At 39.4% G+C, this 27,068-nt stretch overlaps 4 protein-coding genes across 5 annotated transcripts; all 4 read left to right on the top strand.

The window, feature by feature from the left end:
• Positions 1-4,247: 4,247 nt before the first annotated feature.
• On the top strand, positions 4,248-4,988 carry LOC127769170 (rapid alkalinization factor-like). The gene has a single exon (XM_052294793.1). The coding sequence runs from the start codon at positions 4,302-4,304 to the stop codon at positions 4,713-4,715; it is 414 nt and encodes a 137-aa protein (XP_052150753.1). The 5' UTR covers positions 4,248-4,301; the 3' UTR covers positions 4,716-4,988.
• Positions 4,989-7,747: 2,759 nt separating this feature from the next.
• Positions 7,748-11,363, top strand: LOC127764269 (probable U6 snRNA-associated Sm-like protein LSm4). The gene is made up of 7 exons (XM_052289469.1): positions 7,748-7,969; positions 8,080-8,121; positions 8,212-8,310; positions 8,578-8,655; positions 10,173-10,215; positions 10,842-10,997; positions 11,094-11,363. The coding sequence occupies exons 1-7, from the start codon at positions 7,967-7,969 to the stop codon at positions 11,114-11,116; spliced, it is 444 nt and encodes a 147-aa protein (XP_052145429.1). The 5' UTR covers positions 7,748-7,966; the 3' UTR covers positions 11,117-11,363.
• A 2,158-nt stretch (positions 11,364-13,521) lies between these two features.
• LOC127760599 (zinc finger CCCH domain-containing protein 4) lies at positions 13,522-22,346 on the top strand. Its single transcript, XM_052284881.1, has 14 exons — positions 13,522-13,768; positions 14,565-14,751; positions 15,370-15,543; positions 15,685-15,832; positions 16,640-16,951; positions 17,564-17,710; positions 17,803-17,983; positions 19,249-19,532; positions 19,613-19,732; positions 20,032-20,176; positions 20,503-20,768; positions 20,862-21,050; positions 21,170-21,691; positions 21,929-22,346. The coding sequence occupies exons 1-14, from the start codon at positions 13,633-13,635 to the stop codon at positions 22,139-22,141; spliced, it is 3,024 nt and encodes a 1,007-aa protein (XP_052140841.1). The 5' UTR covers positions 13,522-13,632; the 3' UTR covers positions 22,142-22,346.
• Positions 22,347-24,711: 2,365 nt separating this feature from the next.
• On the top strand, positions 24,712-26,593 carry LOC127766345 (uncharacterized). Of its 2 annotated transcripts, none has more exons than XM_052291421.1 (2): positions 24,712-24,860; positions 26,030-26,593. In XM_052291421.1, the coding sequence occupies exon 2, from the start codon at positions 26,048-26,050 to the stop codon at positions 26,390-26,392; it is 345 nt and encodes a 114-aa protein (XP_052147381.1). In that variant the 5' UTR covers positions 24,712-24,860; positions 26,030-26,047; the 3' UTR covers positions 26,393-26,593. The 2 variants fall into 2 exon arrangements, with proteins under 2 accessions (XP_052147381.1, XP_052147375.1); XM_052291415.1 differs by having other exon boundaries at positions 24,712-24,874.
• The last annotated feature ends 475 nt before the right edge of the window (positions 26,594-27,068 follow it).

Genomic DNA, 27,068 nt, shown 5'->3' with positions numbered 1-27,068 from the left:
TCGAACCATGACTTCAACTGTATAGTATAAGATTAAACAAAATGTGGTCATATTCTTTTATCTTTTGCAAAGTTGGCAAGATTTAATGGGCTCCTCAAAATTGAAACCATCCGAAATCAACAATCATCTATCTCTAGCAAATGCACTTTGAAACACGGTAAATATTTCAGGTAAAAATCATACTACTACAAGGCCATGTTTAGTTCCCCCTATTTCCAACTTTCCATCACATCATATCACATCAAAAACTTTCCTACACACATTAACTTCCAACTTTTTTTTCTAAACTCCCAACTTTTTTAAACTTTTAACATTTTTCAGGAATAACACGCCCCAAATTAACCTCGATTTCGATCGCTAGAGGACAAGTTTGTAGCTACTACGGTGGGGTCGGCTTGTCGGCCAAAGTGAAGACAGGGATGTGTTCAAAGCGTCCCTTTGGCTTCTACCAGCGCAGCACGTACGGTGGGGTATACTACAGTTTTTCTTTTAATTTTTCTTTGTGAAGACGAATAAAATAAATTTGACGCGTCGGATAGATGGCCGTACCAACCATTTCGTACAGTACATTGTAATTCTTTTCTTTTTCCAAACAAAGTATATACTCACCTCTAAATCTGTTGGTGTAAGCACTACAATTTTCTCGTTTCAATCCATCGCCTATAGCACGCATATATAAATTTTCTTTGAGTATTTCTTCGGTTGTAAATATTTGATGTGTATAACAAGATTTGATCAAAATTCTAGACTTCTGACCATCGGCATATTCTCGAGTGCTCGGTTCAAATTTTAAAGTATGCATGGTAACTTATTATATACCCCCCCCCCCCGGTCCTAAAATAAGCCCAACCATAAGTTTATGCATTCAACTTTAATCGTCCGTTTTATTTGATTTTTTTGAAAAAACTAAAAAACATAAGCTACGTATAAAATACTATTTATGTTTTATAATCTAATAACAATAAGACGGATGATCAAAATTGGATACGAAATGTCAAATGGTTTAGGACAGAGGGAGTACATTATAAATCTATTCTCATCTAAAATCAACGTCAAAGTTTAAAAGTTTGACAATTATTACCGTAAAATGTCAAATGCTTTTTATCTGATTGAGTAGTTAATTATTTCACACCAGTGGCGGAGTCACCGACCGGCTAGCCCAGAGCCGCCTAGGCTCCTCTGCAAAAACTCCATTAAATTTTAATATTGATAAGTAAATTGATGATAAAATTTTTATAGTAAATACTACTTCTATTAAAGTTTGTCCAGACTCAAAAATCTTTCTAGCATTCGCAACTGTTTCACACTTCCTTTCTCCTTTGAAACAGTTATTTTTTTTTGCAGAACAACTAATATAGTTCAAGCCAGTTCCTTCTACTAATATGTTAACGTGTAATTCTTTTACACGTTCGAAAAAATATGTAGTTTAGGCCAGCGCTGTAGTTCCACATTGAAAATGATTAAATTCACGCACCAAGTATATATGTACGTGTGTTACATAAATGAATATATGATGTTGGTTTTTAATTGCCAGCGGCCGGCCGGCGTCCTGCTCTGCTTCCATGCAACATTCACTATACTTGATTGATTAATTATTGGTAGCTCTCTTTAGCTGCTCTTTTCTTATTCTCTGCTTCCATTTTTTTTCCCCTTAAGACTACTACAATGCCTTGTGTACGATAATCTTGACTTGTTGAGCCGTGTTAGTAGGAGTAGTAGTGTCAATTGACCCATCAATTCGTAGCTCACGCTTTGCTGTGCATTGCGTGACAGTTACTAAGCAAAACCTATCGATGAAGATAAGCTAGCTAATGTTGTGCCGATAACTGCGTGGTGCGTGCCATTAAAAGTTCAGTAGGACGTTAAGTACCTGTGCCAGCCAAGCCCTAGGGTTTAGCGGCTAAGCTTGGATCATATTCGATCTGTTCTAAAATATAACCATTTCTAAAATTAAATATGGATATTAAGATAATGTGTGAGAATAATCAAGAGAAGTTTGTGATTGGTAAAAAAAGATTAAGTAGGTGAAAAAAATTAAATAGAGATTGAAAGATAGGTGTAGAAATAGTTTTATTCTGGAACATGCATTAAATGCATGGTAGAAATAATTTTATTTTGGGATGAGAGAACATGACCAAGGTTATCAATTATGTTCTGGTATCAGCTGGAATGGCTGGTACGTACCATTCGACCCCTTAAAAACGTTACGTAACTAGCGGCGGTACTGTTCATTCCGGTCAAATGCCAACAAATATTGAATGGAATAGTACGAACTGACATATCACTTGTTCCGGTACAATTTACCTACGAGTGAACGTTCAGTCGAATTTAATATAATTGGTTATTAAACTATATTTAGCTACAAATTATTTATTAAAATGGAGGTCCAGAGTGCGAGACAGTAGAAAGGATGAGTGAGAGATAAAGACAGAGAATGTTAGGGAAGGGGGATTATTGGGCCCGTGGGATTTAGATAAGGAGAATTGGCCGGAGGATTCACTATTTATTCACTAACTACTAACTAGTTTAGACATGAATTCGGCGTGAATCGATAAAGATGGACTATCGAGGATGATTTTTTAAAGTGATGGTAATTGTTGTATGCAATAATCTGCACGTCGTTTCTTGTAAAAAGGCGACCACAAATCCAGGATGCAAGCAACCGGTGAAATACAGAGCAAGCTTATGCATTAGAAAGAAGGAGATCACACACAAAGCCCACGACACATGCATCATCAGCAACACGGTTGGATCAATATATAATAAGTTAATAACTGGTAATTAAGCGTGTGGGTAGCCAAGGCTGCATCGTATCTAGAGTTTTTAAGTGTGTGTTGGCAAACAGCAGATATGTGCAAGACAAGCAAAGTGCCACAGAACAGTGGGTGCGTACGTGTACCACATGCATACTTTAATTTGATATACTGTTGTCAAGCTAATTATGTAAACTAAACTGAGCAAAATTAATTATATTACTTCCTATGTGAGATCATTAATTATTTTGATAATTGATACTCCCTCCATTTTATATTATAAGGCTTTCTAGCATTGTCTATATTTATAGAGATGTTGAATATTGACAATGCTAAAAAGTCTTTTAATATGAAAACGGAGAAAATAGTAACCAAATTAAGGTCATATCAATTCCATCACTTATCTTATAGTGGAGTACTAATGTACTATCGTAGAATTCAAGTAAACCGTAGGATTGGAGGTCGTTTAATTAGTAGGTCTGACAGTACCGGTCGATAATGTACCATCACGCCCAATTAATTAGGTATAGTGAACATTATATTGCTGGAGTAAAGCCTTATGACCAAGTTATCAACAGTACCGGAGCTAGTTTTGTCCTTGAAGGAAAAAAAAAGGGAAAACTGTAGTGCAATATTGAAGAGCATGTGCCTATCATGTTACACGAGATGAAACCTTTGGCATTTCTGTAGGATTATGTGACAATGGTAGAAATTAGTTACAAGCTAGATGGATTGCTTTGTAGCTAAACGACTTCTTGATTTGTGTATGCACCATTGATCAATAGTTCAAAAATACCATAACAAATGAGAAGATGCAGTTTGGAGAGAAGTGAGATATATAATCCGAACAAAGCATTAACCATCCATCTGAACTCGGAAGGTAAGAAATAATTGAGGTGATATTTCTTTGTGATGAAACGGGAGAGAAAGAAGAGAGAGGCCATATATAAATTATTCATCAAGGGTTTATAAGCAAAGTAGCGTGGCTTACTGATAAAATAGAGAAATGACATTAACTACATTTATTTGGTGGATTGCTATTTTTATTTTAAAATTATTTCTTGCCGGCATATGCACACAAGGTGCCATATGCATTGCATGGAAATCACCTTATAACCAGCCCTATATATTAAATTTAGCCTTTGATTTCTTCTACAAAATAAATTTCCTTAACACAATAGGAGTTAGTTAGGAGACGAAAATATTTAGTTGGCACAGAGAAACCCCCATCATCTGATGTCACACTCCCAATGAGTGAAGAATAATACTGCTGCTACCTCGCTCAATCATTAGTATTCGCTTACGACCGCAAAAGATCATCGACGGCAAGAGAGAGAGAGAGACCTTGATCTTGATCTTGATCTCGATCCAGACCAACCAACGGTCGCTGTTACGCCACGTCACCTCACCGACGCCGACGCGCCATCGCCTCGCGCGCCACCTACTGCCTCGTCCTCCTCCCTCTCCCGCCATTGATATAAACCCCCACCTCCTCCTCATCTCTCACACCAATCTCCACCTTTCTTCTTCCTCGACGAGATCATCGACATGGCGGCGGCGGCGGCGGCGAGGCTCTCCTCGGCGGTGGCAGTAGTGTTGCTCGCGTTCCTCCTCGCCGCGGCGTCGGCGTCGGCGGCGGCGATGCTGGTGGAGGGCGGCGTGGTGGGGCGCGCGGCGGTGGTGATGAGGCGGGGAGGGAGGACGTGCCGTGGCACGGTGGGGGAGTGCATGGAGTACTTCGGCGTCGACGGTGAGGGGGAGGATGAGCTGGCGGCGGCGGCGATGGGCGGCGGCAAGCGGCGGGTGCTGCAGGGCGGGTCGGGGTACATCGGGTACGACGCGCTGCGGCGGGACAGCGTGCCGTGCTCGCAGCGCGGCGCGTCCTACTACAACTGCCAGCCCGGCGCCGAGGCCAACCCTTACTCCCGCGGCTGCTCCGCTATCACCCAGTGCAGGGGATGATCGATCGATCCATCGACCGAGCTAGCTAATTAATGAAATTAAATCCAATGCCATGTAATTTGCAGCAAGAAACACACGCACAGTACTGTGTCCTTGATCATAGCTGAGCTTATATGCTATAGCTGTCAAGATCTCGGTGTTGTCCTTGGCATCCTTGCATGCCTCTCTCATATGCTTGATTGATTAGATGTGTAATGGTCCTAATGGATGGATGGTGTTGTTTGCTATGCTGCTTGGGTGAAATTAAAGTGATCAAGATTATGTTTTTCTGTATCTATATGCATGCAAATTAACTGGCGTTTGCAATTTTGCTTCAGTTTTTTTATTTATCTGCTTTATCTGCTTATCTGCATGATTAATGATTTTTGTTTGAATATTCCAATTAAGTTAAGCAGATATGTTTGATAGATTTTTAGCTTGAATATAGTTTCTGTGGGCGGAGGCAGATGATCATTAATTTTAAGGGAAATTTTTTTTGTTTGATTAATTAGGTTGTGGAAAAGAATTTAGTACTAGCTATGATCTAGGCCAAATTCATGCATACAAGCTACTCCAGCTTGTAAGAAAAGAAACATCGGCGTCTATCGAGTTGAGCTGTCATTTCCGAGTTGATTTTATTTTATTTCATTTTATTTGGGTCAGATCAGGCACTATATGGTGGACAGTCTTTAATCAGTATTACTTTGGAAAAAAAAAAGAACATTTTTGGGCCCAAAAATAAAAGATTGCATATTTGGTGAAAATGACCCATGTTTGAGAGGATCAATTCAAGGTGGGTTAATGGAAATGGTCTTTAGCTACCTATAACAACACATGTTATGTTCAATTAGTAAAATAGTCATTTGGTAATGCCACCAAACTGTGGTTGGGCTGTCATTTTTCATCTTTGTGTGTAGTCAATGTACCTAGGAACTTTTTGCACCAAGGAAAGGGGACATGATTAGTTCCCCTTTTTAAGAGAGGATAGGTAAAGTCTTTGAAGCTAGGACCACACACTGTACAAAATGGTCCCTTGAAAAATATGAATATGTTTTTTTTTTAAAAAAAAAGAGTCCTAACTGGAGTACTGTTGTTTTGATTTTGTAATTAAGTCATATCAAATGTTACACGGTTTGCAGTTTACTACTTAACTTGGCGTCATTACTTTCTTTCCATCTGTTCTCACTTCTGATAGTTTAGTGAGTGGATCACACAGTAAAAGTTACAACCGCCATGCAGCATTTTTCACTATTTGCACAATCAATGGCCAGCTATATGAATTTCGGCTAGTCCAATTTCTTGATTGTCCCAACGAGTACAATGCTAAGATTGTGTTGTGCCTCTGTTTGAATTGGTTCACACGTATGCGGCATCAAGATTGTGCTACCTTTTGAGTTGGCTCACACCTGAACCCAAAGGACCATTCTGAATCAAAGGGGATTTTTGAATGGGCTTTGGTGGTCAGAATGCAGTGTCAACAACCCATGACATGTAGTATAAAGTAGTGTGATATCACCTAGACATTTATTTGCTGATGTTGAAGGGGGAGAAGGAGACGAAGCACAAAAATTTGACTCCTGTCTTTATGTGATGATCAACAAAATCTTATAACAAACGTCAAATATTTATGATCAAGAGAATCAACTTTTATAATTTTGATAAACCGAAATGATATATTTTGAACTATTTCTTTGTTTCGAAATATAAGAACCACCAACATTTGTAGTTTGTACTAAAATATAAACACCCCTAGCACTATAAGTATAAAGTACTACTTATTTTAATTGTTTTCCATTAAAATTTCTTTCCATCTCTTCCCTAACCACCTTCTCACCCCTAACCATATCTTATTTAGGCTGCATTCGTTTCTTCAACTCTAAAATGCAACTTTCTCGTTTTTTTAACACGTTTTTTTAAAAATTGTTAAATGTTTTCTTTTGCAAAAACTTATTATATAGAAGTTATTTTAAATCAAATAAGTTTAAGTTTAAAATTTACAGTAATTAATACTTAATTAAATATATGATATTGGCTTACCTGTTTGGAGTGCCTCCGAAAAGCTAAACCAAATTGAAGATTCAAACTAGGCCTTGATATTGGACATCAAAATTTTTTCTCTTTAACCTTAATCTCCATGGCTTCCAACTCGTAAAATCAAGTCGAGGTATCCCTGGTCCAATTTGTCGACTAGTCCATCACTAGCTGACAACTTTCTCATGCAAAAACAGGGATGCGATATATAGTCTTTACTAATATTATACTATAATAAACATTTTATAAAGTATAAATTATGATATATAGTAGCACGACAATAAATCAACAAGAAATAAAACCAAAGTATTAAACACAATAAGCCAATTAGCATGGCGAATTAATGATTCGTGACTGACTTTTTACGATGAACCACGACTTGCTGTTTGGACGAGTCGTGGCTCTCTAGTCGATTAGCTTGACCGACTTTACAACTAATCTAGCACTAAAATCGTGACTAGTCGAATTACTTGATAACAATTATTTTCTCTGTACAAATAAAATTTTGGAAATTCAGTACTAGTATTTTTTTTACAATTCCCTTAAAAAATGATTATGAGGGACTTTAGTTTTTCTCCTACAGGCAATACACCATATATGCCTAATTTCGAAAAGGATAAAATAGTCGTTTACCCATATCGGAATTGCTAAAAAACCATCGCAAGTATTTTGGGAAATTTTTTTTCAAATATATCTATAGTAAGTTGTAGTGTAACTACAATGTTGTTACACTGTAACTATATTGTAATCTCTATATAGAGTACATTGTAACTGCACTGTAACTATATTGCAATCTCTATATAAATTAGATATAAAGTTACATATATTATTTAAATACTTATATACAAGTTATATTATAATTACAGTAAAATTGTATTACAATTATACAGTAGTTAGATTTGAAAGTTATATTATATAGTTACAGTAAAATTATATTATAATTATAAAATAGCTAGATTTGCTACTCGTATATAGGCGGTTTATAACAACTTGAACTTTTATTTAGGACACGTGTACACAACTCTTTCGGTCCGGGACCCTCTCTTGTTTTTCTTCGTTGCTCGCGAGCTCTTCCCCCTCTCGCCTCGCCTCCCCACCCAACAAGCCCGCGGCGGCGACTAGGGTTTTGACCCCCGCTCCTCTCGCCGCCTCCGCCGCCGCCGCGCCTCCTTCCTCCCCGCGCCGGCGACGATCTGCTCATCCTTCCCCGCCGGCATCCCGGTTTACGGATCTAGGGCAAGATGGTTCGTCTCCCTCTCTCTCTCTCTCTATCTTTCTCAATCTGTACCCTCTCGATCCCCAAATTGATGCGGCCGTGTCTGATTCCGTGTTTGTGTTTGTGCTGTGGTTGCAGCTTCCGCTCTCGCTCCTCAAGACCGCCCAGGGGCATCCCATGGTAAGAAGATCCGCCGCTTCGTGTTTGTTTTTTTGGTTTGGTTTCTAATCGGCTAGGGTTTGAAACTTTACTGTGATTTCGTTTTTGTAGCTCGTGGAGCTCAAGAACGGCGAGACGTACAACGGGCACTTGGTGAACTGCGACACGTGGATGAACATCCACCTTCGGGAGGTTATTTGCACCTCAAAGGTGAAATCTCGCATCCCGACCCACTTCGCTTGTAGATTTTAGTGGAGACAAAAGATTAGTGGCATTGTTTGGATTTGGGGAAAATAGGGAGTTGCCATTTGTTAAAGTAGACTTCATATTTTTTGGAATTTGACGTGGAGATAGACAGATAGTAGGGACTTATAGTTTGAATTATGTGTTTTCTTTTGGGTCATTTGGTTCCAATTAATTTGATCGTTTAGTTTGTGATGAATGCTGTTTCCTCATTGTTTATGGTTGTGATTGCAGGATGGTGATAAGTTTTGGAGGATGCCAGAATGTTACATCCGTGGGAACACCATCAAGTATCTCCGGGTTCCTGATGAGGTATGGATTTTTAACATGTTGAACCTTGTTTACTATGTGCTTGTGGTTTGCTGGTTGTATGTTTAGACATGTATGTTCTCCATCTGCGTAATCAGCCTTTTTTTTTTCCTGTTAGCATTCATCACTATAATTGCTAGCAAAATCACTATGTCGTGTGCAATTTTTTTGTGATATTTTAAATCACTATGTCTCTTGTTTTGTCTGAGTAATCTCTCACGTTAGATTTATGTAAGTTATTTTATGCCATTTAAGATATCTGCCTTATGGTGTTTTTAAGTGATTTGAGCAAATGAGGACCTCTCTTAAGCTAAGCAGAGCATTTTAATATGATTACGTGCAAATCATTCTGCATTATATCTGTCAACTATCCACGAGGGGCTGATAAATTTTCTTGATTTCAAATCACTGATATATGACACCAAACAATTCTCCTGCTATGAATTGTGACAAAACTTATGTTCCAACTCTGCTGTATGCAAAGCTAATTTCCCACAGCCAAAGAACATTGAGAATAGTTCAGAACTTCAGATAATGGAGAAGTAAATATCACATAACCGTGACCTGGATAGTAGGCCTGATTATATATGTCTTCTAGGCCACATCATATAGATGTAGCTGAATTTACATCATATGGATATAAATGTTATTAGTACTTTTAACTTGGAAATCTATAAGCAAAGCACAAATGGGAATGTATTGAGCCAGGATATGCCCACACTTGTTATCAATTCTGAATTTAACCAGTCTTTCAATCCCTATTCTGGAAGTACAATCGAAAATTGATATGGTAGAGGTAGAATACTTTTTACCCGATCTTCTGGAGTTAGACAGCCTTTTTATCCTTATTCTTAATCTTAAGCTGCATATTTTACCACTGAGATTAAGATTAAGAAACAGACATAAATAGGACTATTGTACCACTGAGATTTGGATTGCATTTTCCTCGTGCTGTTATGGGTTGTGTTTGGTTTGAGTAATCAAACAATCCTACGCTGAGTTGGTCCATTGTGGGACCATCCCACAATTTAGTTGGTTTCCTTATTTTTCTACAAAACTTGATACTTTTGAGGGATGAGATGATGGAGTGGACCAACCCATTAACATTCCCAACCAAATAGTTAAGTTCAGAGTTAGGATCGTATGGTTCATTCACCAACTAATTCCTGAAATAGAACAGGGCCATCAGTTCATCTCTTGTTAGATATCTCTTGTGTTCATTTTGTTGTATTACTCTTTATTTTTATTTTTAGAGGTCAAATAGCTAATTGGATGTTCTTGATACTACCTCCATCCCATAAGTTTTAGCGTTGGGCACGGGTAATAAGAAAGTTGGTGGAATCAAATGGGGAAAGGTTGTGATTGATTGATTTCGATTGATTATTTTTGTCTTTCCATGTCATTCCAGCATGTGTTCTGTACTCTTGTTTTATCTTCATGATGATGATGATGATACACCAGCGTTGTCATTGTTACCTGTGCTTTCCAATCCTAAATGCATGAATTTATTTCTATGACAGGTGATTGACAAGGTCCAGGAAGAGACTTCAAAGAGCAGATCAGGTATGCACCCAATGGTTCCAGCTGTTATAAATCACATTTGTCCTCGTAATTATTTAGATGTTTTAATATTTTCTATGAACTGATGAAATATTTAAATCATAATTTTGTGCAATTAGTTGCCTTTGCTTGAGCCTTATTCCAGTTCATTATTGGAGAAAAAATTGACCTTATTCAGTTCCCAAGAGATGTCTTTTGTCATAACCCATAATTTTTATTAGTAAGAAGTACATTATATGCGGCAGTGTTATCAGTTGAATGTATCTGGCAGTGCAAATGCGTTTATGCGTGCAAGTAGTAATGCGACTGCAGTTCTTTTCTTGGGCTGGTTCTTAATTTTCAACAAACATAACGTAACTTATACTTTAAAAATTAGCGATGAATACTTGCATGTTTACACTTTACAGTGTAAATAGTATCAAATCAATCTGTAAATGCACATTGATACAGGGCAGTATCCTACATCTATAGTGTTGTTGATGTGATTCATGAAACCATCGTGTTCCTCTTTTCTTGTATTTGGTGTATTATGGTTATTCTGATTTTCTGATTACTGGAGAATTTCACCTTTTTGAACATCTTTTGAAGTTAAGTTCAACGCTGAATTGCCTATGCTCTTCTAAATGCAGATAGGAGGCCACCAGGTGTAGGCCGCGGAAGAGGAAGAGGTGATATAGGTGCTAAGCCTGGAGGCAGAGGCATTGGGCGTGGCCAGGATGATGGTGGCAGCAAAGGCGGTGGTGGCCGTGGAAGGGGAGGAATTGGAGGTAAAGGTGGCATCAAAGGTATGCTTCTTGCTTGAATTTAGACTCTACTATACCGCCAGAGTAGTTTGTATTTTGTTTTGAGGGGATAACCAATCTGTTTGTACTCTATGGCAGGTGGGGGCCGCGGACGTGGGTGAGAGGGAAGGTCGCTTGTGGGAATGCCGCTTTTTTAAGGCTTTGTGTCACATAGATTGCTTTAGGAGGGTGAAGAATGGACTGGTGGAGTTAGCATTGCTTTGCTTTATCATTTTGTGGTATGACCGGAAAATGTTTCATGGGTTCAGTAGTTACCAGTGAAGAGGCAGCGGTTGGCTTGTCTCGAAACAATTTGTTTGATGTCTGGACCCTCGGCTATATTGAATATTATTGTGGTTATTACTTTGACCTGTTCATCGCAGAGAGCCAGGTAATGTTCTTGATTGTTCAGCAATAGTATACCTATATTGTGCTGCTTGGAGTGCTCTTTTACCTAGGCACATATGCCGACCACGAGCATTCTCTCTGCTTCAATGTTCTCACTATTGAGTGATACTCCCTCAGTACCGTAAAAAACCAACCTACACAAAAAACCAACTCTACACAACCTAGTACTACTGTGAATCTAGACATTACCTCTATCCAAACCAACCTACACAATCTAGTACTATGAATCCTATCTAAACCAACTTACACAACCTAGTAATATGAATCCTATCCAAACCAACTTACACAACCTAGTAATATGAATCTAGATATTATCTCTATCCAGATTCGTTGTACTAGAATGTCTAACATGTTCTATATTCGTTTTTTGGGATGGAGGGATTAAGTCTCAGACAGTCGCACCATTTTACCATAAAATGGTGGTGTGTTTGCGCAGACGTTTTTCATATAATTGGTTTCACAGCAGCGCGTCATTTTAATTCGATCCGCACAAATTATGTCGTGTGATGGTCACACCTTGCTTGCTGTCGACCACTCTCGCAACTGCTGCCCTGATAAACGGAACGGCCAGCCCGAATAGTAAGGGAGTGTACGAGAGGAGCGGAAATGACAGGATAGTAAAACGAGAGGTAAATCATTTACATATAACTAATTATAAGAATTATTTTATTTCTTTTAAAAAAATAGATTGTAAGAATTATTTTTTTAAAAAAATAGATTAATATATTTTAAGTAACTTTTGTATAGATTTTTTTTTAAAAAATGCAACGCTTAGCAACGAGACACTTTTTCTCTCAATATTCCCGGTAATTTCTCTCCATTTTCTTGACGAATCAAACAGCTTCGAAAAAATTGCGTCGAGAAGGAAAAAAAGAGATACTAAGAGCATCACCAACAGTCTACCTATATGATTCCCAAAACTAATTTGGAGAAATTTTAGTCCAAAAATTAGCTCCAACAGATCCCCTACCCTCCTACCCGAGTTTTGGAGTTCCCTTCCCTCGGTTCCTCGCTCCGTTTATATGCGGGCGCGAAAGTCGCTTCCAATCACGCAATCCCGCCTCTCTCCTTCGTTCTCGTGCGTGGGAGATAGCCGATCTTTCTGCGCGTGAAAAAAAAAGGGAATTTTCTCTTGGTGGTTTAACAGAAGTGCCTACTTTTTTAAGTTTTGGGGATTGAATTTAGGCTATCTGTTGGAGGGAGGGATGAGTTTTTTCACTTCCTATTTTCAGTTTAGGAAACCCAAAAATAAATTTTTAGGAAAAAAATATAGATAATCTGTTGGTGATGGTCTAATAACCACCATTAACGAAAGAGATGAATACTCCGTATATTCTTTTATTTATTAGGAGTAACAGATTACACGAGGATTATGCGTGTGCACATGTGGAAGCGTGGATCAACCAATTTAAGATCCTGTTTAGATGGGACTAAAACTTTTAAGTCTCTATCACATCGAATGTTTAGACATTAATTATAAATATTAAACATAGACTATTAATAAAACCCATCTATAATCTTAGACTAATTCGCGAGACGAATTTATTGAGCCTAATTAATTCATGATTAGCCTATATGATGCTACAGTAAACATTCTCTAATTATAGATTAATTAGGCTTAAAAAAATTGTCTCACAAATTAGCTTTCATTTATGTAATTAATTTTGTAAATAGTCTATATTTAATACTCTAAATTAATGTATAAATATATGGACTAAAGTTAATTAGCTGGATCCAAACACCACCTAATCCTACCTACGTATACACTGTACACAGGTGGGCCCTCCAGTCAACTCGACTTGAACATCTGGGCCCACCTGTCAGCCTCACACGAGACCGTCAACCGAGTCACTCATGGTTGACTGACTGACGATGGGGCTCTCCCTCCATTCGAAAGACGGTTTTGTCGCCAGCTGCGAACGCGAGAAAGGAGCCCCCCCGGTGGGGAGCGCGTGGAGCCGTGGACCCGGTGTTGGTGCACCGCCCACTGGACCCCACCGCATCCGTGTGCCTGTGTGGGCCCGGGTCCATGCACCGGGTCTACGCGGCAGTAGCCATCTCCCCTTCAAAAAAGGAAACCAACTCTCCTCTCCCCCTCTTCTTCTGTTGCGGAAGAGGGCGCGAGGCGAGGAGGAGGAGGAGGGCAAAAGCTTGCAGGAGAAGGCACCCGCATCCGCATCTGCCGCGTCGCCCTCGCGTCTCGCCGTTGTTGGGGGGCGGCGACCGGAGCATGGCGATGGCGGAGGAGAAGCGGGTGGGGGTGGGGGAGGCGCGGGCGCCGCTCGCCGTGGAGGCGCTCCGGGGGAAGATCGTGGAGAAGGTGAAGGGGAACCGCGTCACGCTCATCGTGGGGGACACCGGATGCGGTAACCGCGCTGCTCTCTCTCTCTCTCTCGCGCGCGCGAATGTGCGATTGGTTCCCGTGGTCGGTGGGGGTTTGGGGGGAGGTTTTCGCGTTTGGTTATGAGTGCGCATTTTTGCCGGATTTTTTTTTGTTTCATCTGCGGAAAGTTGGTGCTTGGTTCGTTCATCTATGTTTTTCTCCTACCTCGTTGGGTTTTCCGGCCTATGGTAGGATGGCATGGTATTGGGGGGGTTTTTCAGTTTTGGATTGGAATTTCTGCCGTGCCGCGGAAATGCGGGATACTGAAAAAGGGAGGGGTTTTTTTAGTGGGTTTCAGGCTTGAGTGCTGGAGGTTTTAGCGATTTTTCAACCTTGGATAGTGTTTGTGCATCTTTGTTACAAGGGTTTTGGTAAAAGTGATGTTCTTCAAATTTGATAAGATAATGAATGATCTACGAGAGATGTTTCCTTTCCCTTTGTTTCTGTTTCTTCTTCTGACAATAGTGTGGATTTATCTTCTAAAAATTCTGCTTTTAGGGAGTCTAACTTTACTATAACTAGATTTGCATACCAGAGGTTTCTGATCTGAGTGTTGCATTGTTACGAACTCAGTGCCACAACTAGCCCCCTTTTTTTGCCTTTTTTTCTACAAATTTAGGTCACATTGCATTTATTCTCTGTTTTTTTTTTCTGTTGCACGTTCAGCTTGTTGAACCAATGATGGGTAACATTGCCATGTTTTTTTTAATCATTATCTGGGATGTAAATTTCTGTCTAATTTGGACCTACTAACTGATCGATATGTTGTTTCATTGCAGGAAAGAGCTCTATGGTTCCACAGTTCCTCCTGGAAGAAAACATGGAACCCATTCTATGCACGCAACCAAGGAGGTTTGCAGTAGTAGCCATTGCTCAAATGATTGCCGAATCTCGCAATTGTCAGGTAGGAGAAGAGGTCGGGTATCACATAGGACACTCGAATGTGTCCAATCTCAATTCAAAAAGGTAATTCCTCTGTTATCCATGATTAGTGAGTTCTCATAATAACCTTAATAAGGACACAAGCAATGAACGAGCTGAGACACATTTAATTTGTATCTATACAACCGCAGTGAAAATACTACCACTAATTGTAATTTGTATCTATACAAGCACAGTGAAAATGATATCACTAATTGTAATTGAACTACAGTGACAAGACATTGACCTCATTGGCACCGTATTTGCTGATATTAGGCAGTTGGATTTCTTCTACAAATTCTGCTGATCTCAATTAAAATTGTTATGAATGATACCTTTTGTAGCAAAGGATATTGAGCATATTGAAAGATTAAGTTCTTGTAGCATATAACTTCTTTTTTGTGAGAATTTTAGTATATAGAGAAGGCATTCAAGCAAATTTGCTATATCCTGGCTGGCCAGTCCATGTCATAGGACGACATAACTTGCAGGCCCATTTATATCCACATTGCTAGTGCGATTGAAATCTGGATATATCATATAAAACAGTGCTACACATTCTCTCTAGTATCTTATCCACCTCAGTTGCATACTTGTATCATATGTCCTTACCCACTTGTCAATTGACTTCTAACTTTCAAACCTGTTCAACGCACGAATCAGGTCAAGAATTGTTTTCAAAACAGCTGGTGTTGTATTGGAGCAAATGCGTGACAAGGGTATTGCTGCATTGAACTATAAGGTTATTATTCTCGATGAAATACATGAAAGGTCAGTGGAATCTGACCTTGTCCTCGTCTGTGTCAAGCAGTTTATGATGAAAAAGAATGACTTGAGGTAATTGCTGCAGTGACCTGCTTTAATGCTTTCCATTAAACCATCTTTTAGTAGTGATGATTCCAATCCACCTTAAAAACTGACTGCCTTACTTTCTTCCTGCTGATTGATAAGACGTGTGTCATTCCTCTCTTGACATAGGTTGATTTTGATGTCTGCGACTGCTGATATCACAAGATATAAGGAATACTTCAGAGATCTTGGAAGGGGTGAAAGGGTTGAGGTGATTGCCATTCCTAGCAGTCCACGCAGTAGCATTTTTCAGAGAAAAGTCCTATACCTTGAGCAGGTAAATGTTACATCTGACTTTAGAAAGTCAGCTATCCATGTTTATTGTTCTCAATTACCATTAAAATTCAACAAGAAAACAAATTAATTTCTAGTTTAAGTTGCATATTATACCTTATTTTGCCTCCATGGTACGTAATTAACAATTTACCACACATACGGCAGTTTATTCCTGTATTTTCTACAGGCTCGGTTTTGTAGCATGGATTTTACTATTCTATCATTGACCTATCATAATAATCTACTTTTTAAGCTGTATTTCTTAAATACAACAACTTAAAATTATGATTTTGAACTTTTAACAGTACTACTGTCTGTTCCTAGTTTAGGCCAACTTATTGATATTTCTGAAATCGAGTATATTTATTTTATTCCTTTCTTTCAAAAAAGTACTTTCTTCAAAAAAGAGCATGTCTCTAAAAATGCCGAGTGGTGTTAGAGCTCTCTCTTGAAGGTACAGACATAAAGGGGCTATGCTAAGCTTGCTAAATAAGGGCCTTTAAACAACTCTACTTTTCTTAAACAAAATGCACGGGAACTTACGTTCACTAACTGGATAGTAAAACGGACAAAGGAAGTGGAGATCAGGCGATGTAGACTCAAAATGACAGCTTCTCGCATTGCAAGGCCGAAACCCCCTGTTTTAATGACATAATTGACTTGTGCACCTGACCAACAACATGAGTTTTACTATTATCGTCATCATTAGAAGTTTGTTCCTTTACCTGTCGCTGCTAGTTGTTTTTCTATTTTAATGTAATCTACTGTATAGCTTATCGCTCACATGCTTAGTACTCTGTATACTCAGATTGTTGATATTCTCAAGATGGACTCGGAATCACTATCAACAAAATACTGCTCTGGACCCAACGCTGCCGCTGATGCTGGTCTAAAACCAGATGTGTATGAACTTATTCATAGGTTATTGTTGCATATACACCAAAATGAGCCAGACATTGGGAAGAGTATTTTGGTGTTCCTTCCTACATACTATGCTTTGGAGCAGCAATGGATTCGTCTGCTATCTGCTAGTTCAATGTTCAAAGTACACATTCTCCATCGCAGCATTGACACTGATGAAGCTCTTCAAACTATGAAGGTCTCAAAGTCCTGTCGTAAGGTACAATTTTCTGCATTGAAATTCAGCTTTGTGTTTTAGTTAAATGTTTCTGAACTGTTAAGATTTTCTCCTATGAACAGACACAATGATAGACATTATATAGACAGTACATAGAATTATTGCTGTCCTGTTATCACTATCCTTGTTTTCTACTTGCAGGTACATAGCTGCAAGCCTGCAATACTCTTCAGCATAAATTGCAAATTTATTTAAAACCCATTGCATGTTTTTAATTACCTTTAAAGTTGTGTTCTGAATATATTAATGAGGTTTGCCGCTTTGCCATCATCTGCAAAAAGCAAGTTCTGATTTATTTTCCTTTCCAACATTGTTTTCCACTAGCACTAGCTTTAGAACACAGGATTCAGTTCCCGGCTACAGGGGCTCTGTCCACTGCATCCTCCCACAGCAACAGATCCAGAGACCAGGAGTACCAAGTAACCCTGATAATCATATAATTTGCACTTAAAAATAATGTAACATTGATTTGGCCTGTAATGTTCAAAATTTACATGATTGAATATTTTCCTCTGTCTAATTGGTTGCGATTGAACTCACTCAAAATGCGATTGAACTATAATCTTCTTGCGTATTTTTGTATCTTTGTTGCAGGTTATACTGGCAACAAACATTGCAGAATCATCTGTCACTATTCCAGGAGTTGCTTATGTTATTGACTCCTGTAGATCACTGCAAGTTTATTGGGATCCAATCAGGAAAACTGACTCAGCTAAGCTTGTATGGGTTTCCAAATCTCAGGTATATCTCACAAATATACTGATGTTTTTCGTTTGCAACTAAAGTTTGACCCTAAAGATTGTACGTTACAATTTTTTTGTAATTATTTCTAGGCTGAACAGCGGAAAGGCAGGACAGGGCGAACCTGTGATGGTCAAATTTATCGCTTGGTAACTGGGCCATTTTATAACAGTTTAACTGATCATGAGTATCCTGCCATTTTAAGATTGTCCTTAAGAGAGCAAGTACTCATGATTTGTTGTGCAGAGTCCAGAGCTATGAACGATCCTCATGGTAATTCTTTTCATGCATATATTTCGTTCGTGTCTTTTTTCTGACAAGTTCAGCCTTTGTTACATTTGCATAAATTTATGCTCCATGTTTTTTAATGTTTTGTGATGGAGCACCATTAGCATTATTTATATTCTTGAGAAGCTACAATTGATTTTCCTTCTTTTATTTACTAAGGTTCTGCCCACTCTTTTTTACTTGTCATCTAGGATATCGATAGTCTTAGCACATGTTTTTATCATTAGTTTAATACTTTTTTTTCTAATTGAGTGTTTATAAAAAATATCGATACTATAGCTAAATGAAGTATTTTTCATGAAAAATCTACTAATATCATGTACATATTTAATATATATTTGTTTTGCATATATTAGTGATTTAGGATGAAGGTTTGCCTGCATGCATTTTAGAACAGCATCTTTTTGTAAATGCAGGATACTAAGTTATGATAAAATCATGTCCTGTAGTATAATTAAGCATTGTACAGTTGGTTAACTATTTTTCTTTCAATGATAATTGTTTGTATCATGCATTCGATGCTTTCCAGTGAAAATAGTTCTAGTGTCTATGCAGCCAGTTCTAGGAAGTTAAGGGTTTGCATCTAAACTTGGTTATCTTGCATTTAGTCTGGACTCTGGACACATGTAAATGATAGTATATTTGTTCTACAAACACAAATCTGGTGAACTGTACATAAGTATCTTAGCCACTGTTGCACTATTTTATTCTAAAAAACTGAGTGCAAGTAGTTTATGGTGTTTTGGCATAACCTGTCAAGGTTAATTTGTAGTAATTAGTAATCACTATTCTTTCTGTATTTCTACATTTTCCCTTTTATTTAATTTTCAGGATTCCATATTACTTTCTCATCATATTAAAACTTTACATTGTATTGTTTATATTTGGTGTACTTAATTGTTCCTTTTTAACTTTCAATGGCCTTTCATACACAAATTTGATCACTTCACTTAAAAATCAAGCCAGTTTTGTTACGATTCAATTGCATTATATTTATGAAAGTATAGAAAAATATAATACCATGCAAGCATCTTTTAATATTTTTGAGAAATTTACTATCACAATGGCCATGTGACTAATTCAAAATACTTCAGTGTAAATTAGTGACTATTTGAATTTTTATAATATACATCTTTATTAAATGAAACTTATGGGTTGGAGGGAGCATTATTTATCGCAATTATTAATAATTGGTCCTTTTTGTTCATATTAAGTTAAAATTCTCACTATCAGGCATTTATTTCTGACAGTCCTGCTGCAAAAAGTTCTTGACCCGCCAGATTCGGATGTTGTCGAAGATGCATTGGAATCTCTTGTTCAAATTCGTGCTTTAGATAAGCCAACCTCTCCTAGAGGGCGCCATGAGCCAACCTTTTATGGATGTTTGCTTAATAGTTTGCCACTCTCATTTGACGCTTCTGTTCTAGCCCTTAAATTTGGTGATATTGGCTCCATCCGTGAAGGAATTCTGATAAGCATCATGCTGGACATCCAACCCCTGCCTATCGTCCAACCTTTTGGTCACCAACAATTGGTATGTGTTTTTGTTGCATCATGACTAATGCTTGCATCATCATGTTGTAGTAGTTATATGTTCTACGTTTTGTTTTACAGTGCAAAATGTATAGAAACAATTACTTTGAGGAGGAGGGTATCGACCTGCAAACTGGCAAGAAGGAAGCTGCACTTGTTGGAAATCTTTGTGCATTTCAATTCTGGCAGCGTATGTTTAAGGTATATCATATCTGTAATAATCATGTTCCTTGTGCATATTTACAGGCCTTATGCAGTTAATAATTGATTCAACATTTATGTTTCAGGTGCATGTCAATTGCCATGTATTAACATCATATTCCTTCTCTTAGCAGTTAAAACAGTTCTCTATTAGTTCCTTTTCCAGTAAATATCTATTAATTGGTGCGGGACTCTTTTGCAGAAAACATTATTATATAAGACTCAGGGCAATTATTTTTGTTTATCTGCTTTTGGAAATGTTTATTACATAAGTAAAGTGATGTCTTCATATGTTGCAGGACAAGTATCGTCTGGATTGTCTGATAAATGTGGTGAACACTCATGAACCGAAGGCATCTAATGGTTTTGTTGCTAAACCTGAAGATGAGTGGTGTGCATTTCATAACCTTGTGCCAACAGCACTTAACTACATCTCTGAAATTTGTACGTCCTTTACCTGTACCTCATTATAAAAATTTTATGAAGTGAATTGCACTCTTGTAGCAGTAGGTAATCTCACTCTTCATCTGCTGTATATTTTGGTTGCACATATGTTCACATTTTTTTAAATATATGCTGATTACCTTTTCTTACTTTCCATGTAAGGTTTTCCAATATGATTTTGAAAATGTACAAGACATAGTAGAAAGGGTGCACCTTGCAGTTATGTATAAATGTGCTTTGTGTAGAGAAACATACCTAGTATGAGGCATGTGTCCTATTGTGTTTCCAATATGATATATGTGTTGCTAACCCTTCCTTTTGAACAGATGATGATATTATGGGCACACTTCACCGATTTAGACCTAGTTTTCTTGTGAAAATAAATCCTCCAATGTACCTTCAGCCTTCCGAATTCCACCACATGTGTCTTCGCCATGAAGTTCTGGAACTAGAGAATGTGAATTCACTTCCATTAGAAGCTGAGAATTCTCACTTGGATTCACATCGGAGGTGTGCTGCAACCCCTTATGTTTCTGCAGCTGATTTTGGAACCACTACTGTTGTTAAAACACTGAAGACACTTATCAAGGAGGTGCGGTATAAGTTTTATGCGTATGATTATTCTTATATATATGAAATACATTATATATGCAACCATCAATAATGGTTCCTGTTTTCTTCACAGATGAAGACACAATCTGCGGCAGACAGGGTAACTTATAGAGAACTACTTCATGGTTATGTTCAACCAGCGTTGGAAAATGAGATGTGTGTGTTCTTTCTTAATGGATCTTGTAATCGAGGTGATACATGCCATTTTTCTCATTCCTCTCGTGCTCCAAGACCAATATGCAAGTTCTTCCTCACATTACAGGTACAAATGTCGACTTTTAGAAACAAAAGAGTTGCTATAACTTTCGAACCCTAAAGCGCTTGTGTGGTATTTTTTTTTATCCTTTTTTCTATTTCTGATATGTTGTTTATTTTGATCAGGGTTGTCGAAATGGTAGCTCGTGTTCATTTTCACATGACTCTGGCTCTTTGGTTTCTTCATCTATCACATCTGGAATCTGCTCTCAGGAAAACAGAGCTACTTCAGTATGTTGTAAAAGGTTGCTGCCTGCTGCTGGTGATGGGCATATTCTTGTCATGAATGATAAAAGTTTACAGTTCGCTTGTAAACTTTGTAACTATTATGACCCCACTAAGATTATTGCCTGTACACCTGGTCCTCATTCATTCGAGTCTGATTCAGTGACTAAGGGCCTCAAGATTCTACAGAATTTGGCTGATCCCTCTTATCTATTCATTGGAGGTGAACATAAACTATCAGTTCCATGGACAAAATTGAGTCGAGTATTTTGGTTTGCTGATATTGATTCCAACGAATCAATTAGCGAGCAAGTTGTCTTGCAGAAGTTTTTCCAGCATATTGCCATCAAGACCTTGTCAGAAAAAATGTCAGATTTGCAGGTCATGGTGATCATGAATAACGCAAAATTTGTTCAGTTACAGGTAAATTCTCAAGTTTTATTACAAATTCAAATTCCCTCCACACACACTATTCAGCTAAAAACAACTTTCCACTTAATATGTGTAATACATGTTTCAAGTTAGACTGCTTTTTTTGGCTGGTATATATATCCCTGTTTAATGTTTGAGAATGAAAGCGTCCAAATTGCTGCTGTAGGTTTCAAGTGTGAATTAACTGTAAATTTCCAGATGTAATCCTTTTTCTGCTTGTTTCTGTAGGTCGAAAGATTGGCAAGAGAGTGCTTCTTATTTCTGGGTGAATCGTTTATGTTTGATGAAGCAACTCTTGGATGGTTCTCGGATACCCCTAATTACCCAAGAGGGATGCAAGTATCAGCACCAGTTGCTTACATCTTTAGCATGCATCCTCCTACTGGCATTCAGTTTGGTGATTACGCATCAGAACTGCGCAAAGTTTTATACAGCAACTAGTTAGACCATTATAGGTTATTTCCACATGTGAATAGCTTTGGTCAAGCCATTTTGCGAACTGTAATTTTTTGGTCAGTTCAGCTTTTACAGAAGTGTAAGGCTTACTTGAGTGCTATCTGAATTAGAATTCACTAGGGAACTTTAACTGAAGGGATGCTGTTTTAAATGTTGGTTCTGAACTTAAATTGATACCAAACTTCCTGAACTGAAAGCTTGTTATGTTAATGTGCAATCCCTTATCATTCCGTAACATCAGTAACTTAACTTTTTTTCATCCTCAACTGTATCATCAAACGTGGCACTGATGTAGATATGTTTCTTTGACCTCATGGATTTGGTTTATTGACCCCAGGGTCATATTCTAATGAGAAAAGTTTCGTCCGATAATATATTAGCCAGGGATTAAAACAAAATTGAAGGACAGTCTGATGGTACTGAAGGTGCGGACAGGGCCCCACAAGTTAGTCTAATGATTACGATCAGACTTTACTATATAAGAGCAAGGATAATAGTAGAGCTCACTTTCTATTATTAGCCCATCATAAAACCAACATATATAATGGATTAGCTATAAGGTTGCCTACAATTTTCTTTTCCTCTCTCTATCTCTCACCTATACATTTAATGTATTTACCTAGGAGTTTGTGTTAAGCTAGCTCTTGCATGAGAGCCAACATCCTTGATTTTTTGTTACCTCTCTCCTCCACATAAGCTTATAGTAAGCCTATAGCTCACAACTATACTTGCTCTAACTTTATTATCCATAAAAGCATCTTTATTCAAATCTCAATTAATTTCAGCATATTTAAAACAATACTTTTTAAAAGTAGGGCAGAGCGAAACTATATACGCTCTATGTTTTAAAATTTTAAGTAAATTCATACTCAACATACATAAGGGTGAGATTTTGTAAAACTTTAAAACTGGGGTTGGTTATATGCTATGAAATGTACTCTAAATTAAATTATTTTTAGTTATTTTGTTCATTTTTTCCATGGCTTCTCATAGATGGAATAAGTCAATTTTGCCTCCCTCAGCCACTGCTCCCGATCGAATCGCCTCTCTCAACCATAAAATTAGGTATAACTTCTCGCCTATTTTTAAAAACCAGTGCAAATTAAACTCCTTCAGTTATTTTTAAAGCGGTTTCTACTGACGTGGTTAGTTGATTGCAATTGACTCGTTGAATCAGCACGCTGGACCCACACGCCAAAGACTCGCATGTAAGCCTCTCAACGAACAAAAAATCTGTAGGATCCAAGTGTCATCCTCTATCCACTTCCCTCCCCTTCCTCTCTATTTTCCTTTTTTTTTCCCTCCATCGCTCTTACCGATGGGCGACGGAGAAAGGGCCAGACGGCGGCTGCTGCTGCTGCTGCTAGCGAGCATCGAACGTGTTGACCACTGTGCCTGAGGAGTTTGTTTAGGTTTCTGCTGAGAGAGCCAGTACACTTTTGTTGCCCATTTTACTCGTTGATGAAGTGGAGCGTACTTTTTTTTTTTTTTGAGAAACAGAGTACAAACGCAGGCGCTCTATGAACGCACACACGCACACCTACCTCTATGAGCACCTCCGAAAGACTGGGCCGGCCGGCATGTTTTGAGATTGACGAAGTCACCACAGGCGCCTTGCTGTCTACGGATACGTCATCTACCACTGAAAGAATAATTAGCCGTAAATGCGAGCACCCGTGTCAAATCTAGGATTTGACCCTGGGTGGGCTGGTTCTACCACAAGGAACCTAACCAGTTGAGCTATGCTCACTTCGTGGAGCGTACTTAATTGGTTGGGTTGAACATGTACGCCTGATACTCACAGTGGATAGTGGTGGCATCTGTGCCGATCGCTGAGCCATATCGTACGTGCAGCACAATCCTCGGCAAGCCGAGGCAGAGCTCAGCCTTGTGCGCACCCGGACACTTCGATGGTGTAGGACGGCACGGCGACGAACGCCAACTCCGGGGTGCGCCGCCAGGTCCAGCGTGTTTGTATTGTATGTAGGGGTAAAAACGGGCAGGTCCACGAAACCACCTATAATACAAATAAGTGGGTAACCTTGCCCACTAACACCCCTAGTTGTATGTGGTGCAGAGGACGCGCGGTGATGGCGAACACCCGGGCGAGTTGTAGCATCAGGCTATGGTGGTGGCCATTGAAACTGTGGCTGATGCTCCCATGCCTACTCCTCTTCCCCCGGTGGCCATCCTGGATATCACTGAGAGGGATGGAGAGACAGGGAAAGAGAGGTGACTTATACATGGGTCTAACCTGTTGACTCAACAAGTCAACTGTATTAAATTTGGTACATCATCATAAGCAGCTTTCGAAACCAGTCAATTTGCTCCCCTTTTCAAAAAAAGGGAAGATATGTTATACTCAGTTTCGTGGTTGAGAGATGCGATTCAATCGGGAGAGGTAGCTGAGGACTTTATATAAACTTATTTTCTCTCATATAGATAGATCAAAAGATGAAGGGCTTTCTTCACCATTGCTTTTCAGCCAGGCCCAGGCCGGCCATAGAAAAAGCCCATATCGCTGGACCTGAAACAGCCCAGCATTAGTCGATCTCGATCTCCCCCGTGCATCCCTTCGGACTCCGACTCCCCTCCCGTTCCTCGCGCCGCCGCCGCCGCCGCCGCCGCCGAGCAGCGCCGATCCCCACCCACCCCGGCGGGCAAGCGGCGCCGGCGTCGTCCTGCTCCCCACCCCCTGCCGCCGGTGAGCACACGCACGTACGCACATACTCCTCCTCATGCCTCTCCTCCCATACCCCTTTTTCTCCTCGCGTTAACCCGCCGAGCGGCCGAGGGAGGCCGACGCGGCGAGCAGGGCGGAGAGGGCGGCGGGCGGCAGTCGTCAGGCATCGTCTCGCCTCGCCTCACGCCCTTGCTCCTTGCATCCTCGCCCCCGTGGTCCCTCTCTGTCGTCGGCTGGTCACTCCTACCGTGTGTGTTATGCTTGTCTAGATTTGATCCGCTGCTTGCTTGCATGTGAGATGTGAACATACTCATCTAGATGTGAGATGTGAACTTACTGCATGTTGATTATTAGTGTTGTTGATTCTGGACTGATGGTCATGCTCCGGCTGAAAGTACTAGCAGTTTTTGTTTTTTTTTCTTTTGGATGGCAATAATATCTCTTGACTGAATATTGTTATTATTTGAGATGTGAAATGTACCTATTGAGTTTGTTGTTCCTGACAGCGGGGGTGGAGAATCCATGGGGGGCGATGGGAGAAGACTTTGCCCCGTTGCATTTCGCAGGGGCGGGAACGTGTTGCCGTCCCTAGCTTCTCTTCTATATCTGGAAAAGCTAAATCTTTGCCTAACCATAGAACTACTACTATTAGCTGTTTGTTTCCAAGGAGGTTCTTTTCGGGTGGGGGATTAGTTTGGCTGATCCGCCATGGCCATGCCCGCACGTTAGGTTAGCCTCTGAGTCTCGAGGTGAGCTTTCACCTGCGTCTGGTGGACATGCCCCAATCTGTTTTTGATGCGCTGGTTCAGGCCTGAATTCGTAGTAATAATCTTGGATAATAACGCCATGGTGGAATTGATGCATTTTTTTGTGAGCTTTAGTAAGCATAAGTTGCTGCTGCTGCTGCTGATGCTATATGGCCATTCAAATATGCAATTGCAGTGCTGACTGAAGTAGAACCTTTTTGGAATAATTACCTGTTTATCATCTATTAGCATGGCCGGACTAAACACTGTTCCTTTTCATATGTACTGTTTGTTTGTCTCCTGGTTTTGAATTTCAGCTTACAATTCAAATTGTTTACAAATCAGTAGTAAAACATTATTCACTTGTGTTGTCTTAATGTGAATACCTGTATTTATATTTTCACCAACTGAAATCGTCCTCTCTCGCTTGTTATCTTGCTGCAGAGAGAGATCCCAGCAACTATGGTGATCCCTCCACCGGAAAGGGCAGCTAGGATCACGCGCTTTCTGAAGCCTTACCTGCTGAGGATGCATTTCTCGAACAAGTATGTATCTGCCCAGGTGGTTCACACCCCAACGGCGACGGTTGCCTGTTCTGCGAGCTCACAGGAGAAGCTGCTGAGGCCGAACATGGAGTCCACTCGTGACGTAGCTGCCGCTGCCAAGATCGGGAAGCTGCTCGGCGAGCGCCTGCTGCAGAAGGGCATACCCGCTGTGTCCATCCACATGAAGAGGGAGCAGAAGTACCATGGGAAGGTCAGGGCTGTCATTGACTCTGTTAGAGAAGCTGGAGTCAAGCTGTTGTAGTCTTTAAAACAGTAGAATCTTTTATTAGAATTTCTGCAGGCTTGTTCCTCTGAATCTCAGGCAAAATCTGAAAGATGTCGGATCAGACAGGAAATTTTCATTTCGGTATTGAGGGCTAGATGGCCTATGTGGACATGTTCCTGGTGAATAAAGGATTTTGTACTATTGACTACTGGGACAAAAAAAAAAGTCATTTTGTCATCAGTAACTTTACTCATATGCAGATATGCTCCCTTGAAAGAGTTTTCGTAATTATTGGCAAAGTTGTACTTACAATTTAGTGAGCACGGATCATGAAAGATATGTAGGAGCAACTCATCATTTAGTGTTACGAACGAGCTTACAATTCAATTTCAATGTTATCATCAAATAGTGTTATGGATGTTGATACCGGAGACTTTTGTATCTTAATTCTGATATGTTCGAATTCATCGGATCCTTTTCTGCTCTTTGCGGTTACTGAACCATTGACACGGAGACTTTTGTATCTTAATTCTGATAGGTTCGAATTCTGTGATGATGTGCATTGGTAGGAACCATTGGCACAAGATGGTGATGTTCTCATTTGAGAGGCAAAGCTGACCCTGCTTCTGGTTGAACGTTTTTGTTGTTGTTGCTGCTGCGGCGGAGAGCGTGAACGTTTAGTTGGCAGGGACACGTTTGCTGGTTTTCCGCA

This window comes from Oryza glaberrima, chromosome 1 (genome assembly GCF_000147395.1).
Source record: "Oryza glaberrima chromosome 1, OglaRS2, whole genome shotgun sequence".
NCBI classification, from domain to species: domain Eukaryota; kingdom Viridiplantae; phylum Streptophyta; class Magnoliopsida; order Poales; family Poaceae; genus Oryza; species Oryza glaberrima.
This window is presented reverse-complemented; position numbering and strand designations above follow the sequence as displayed.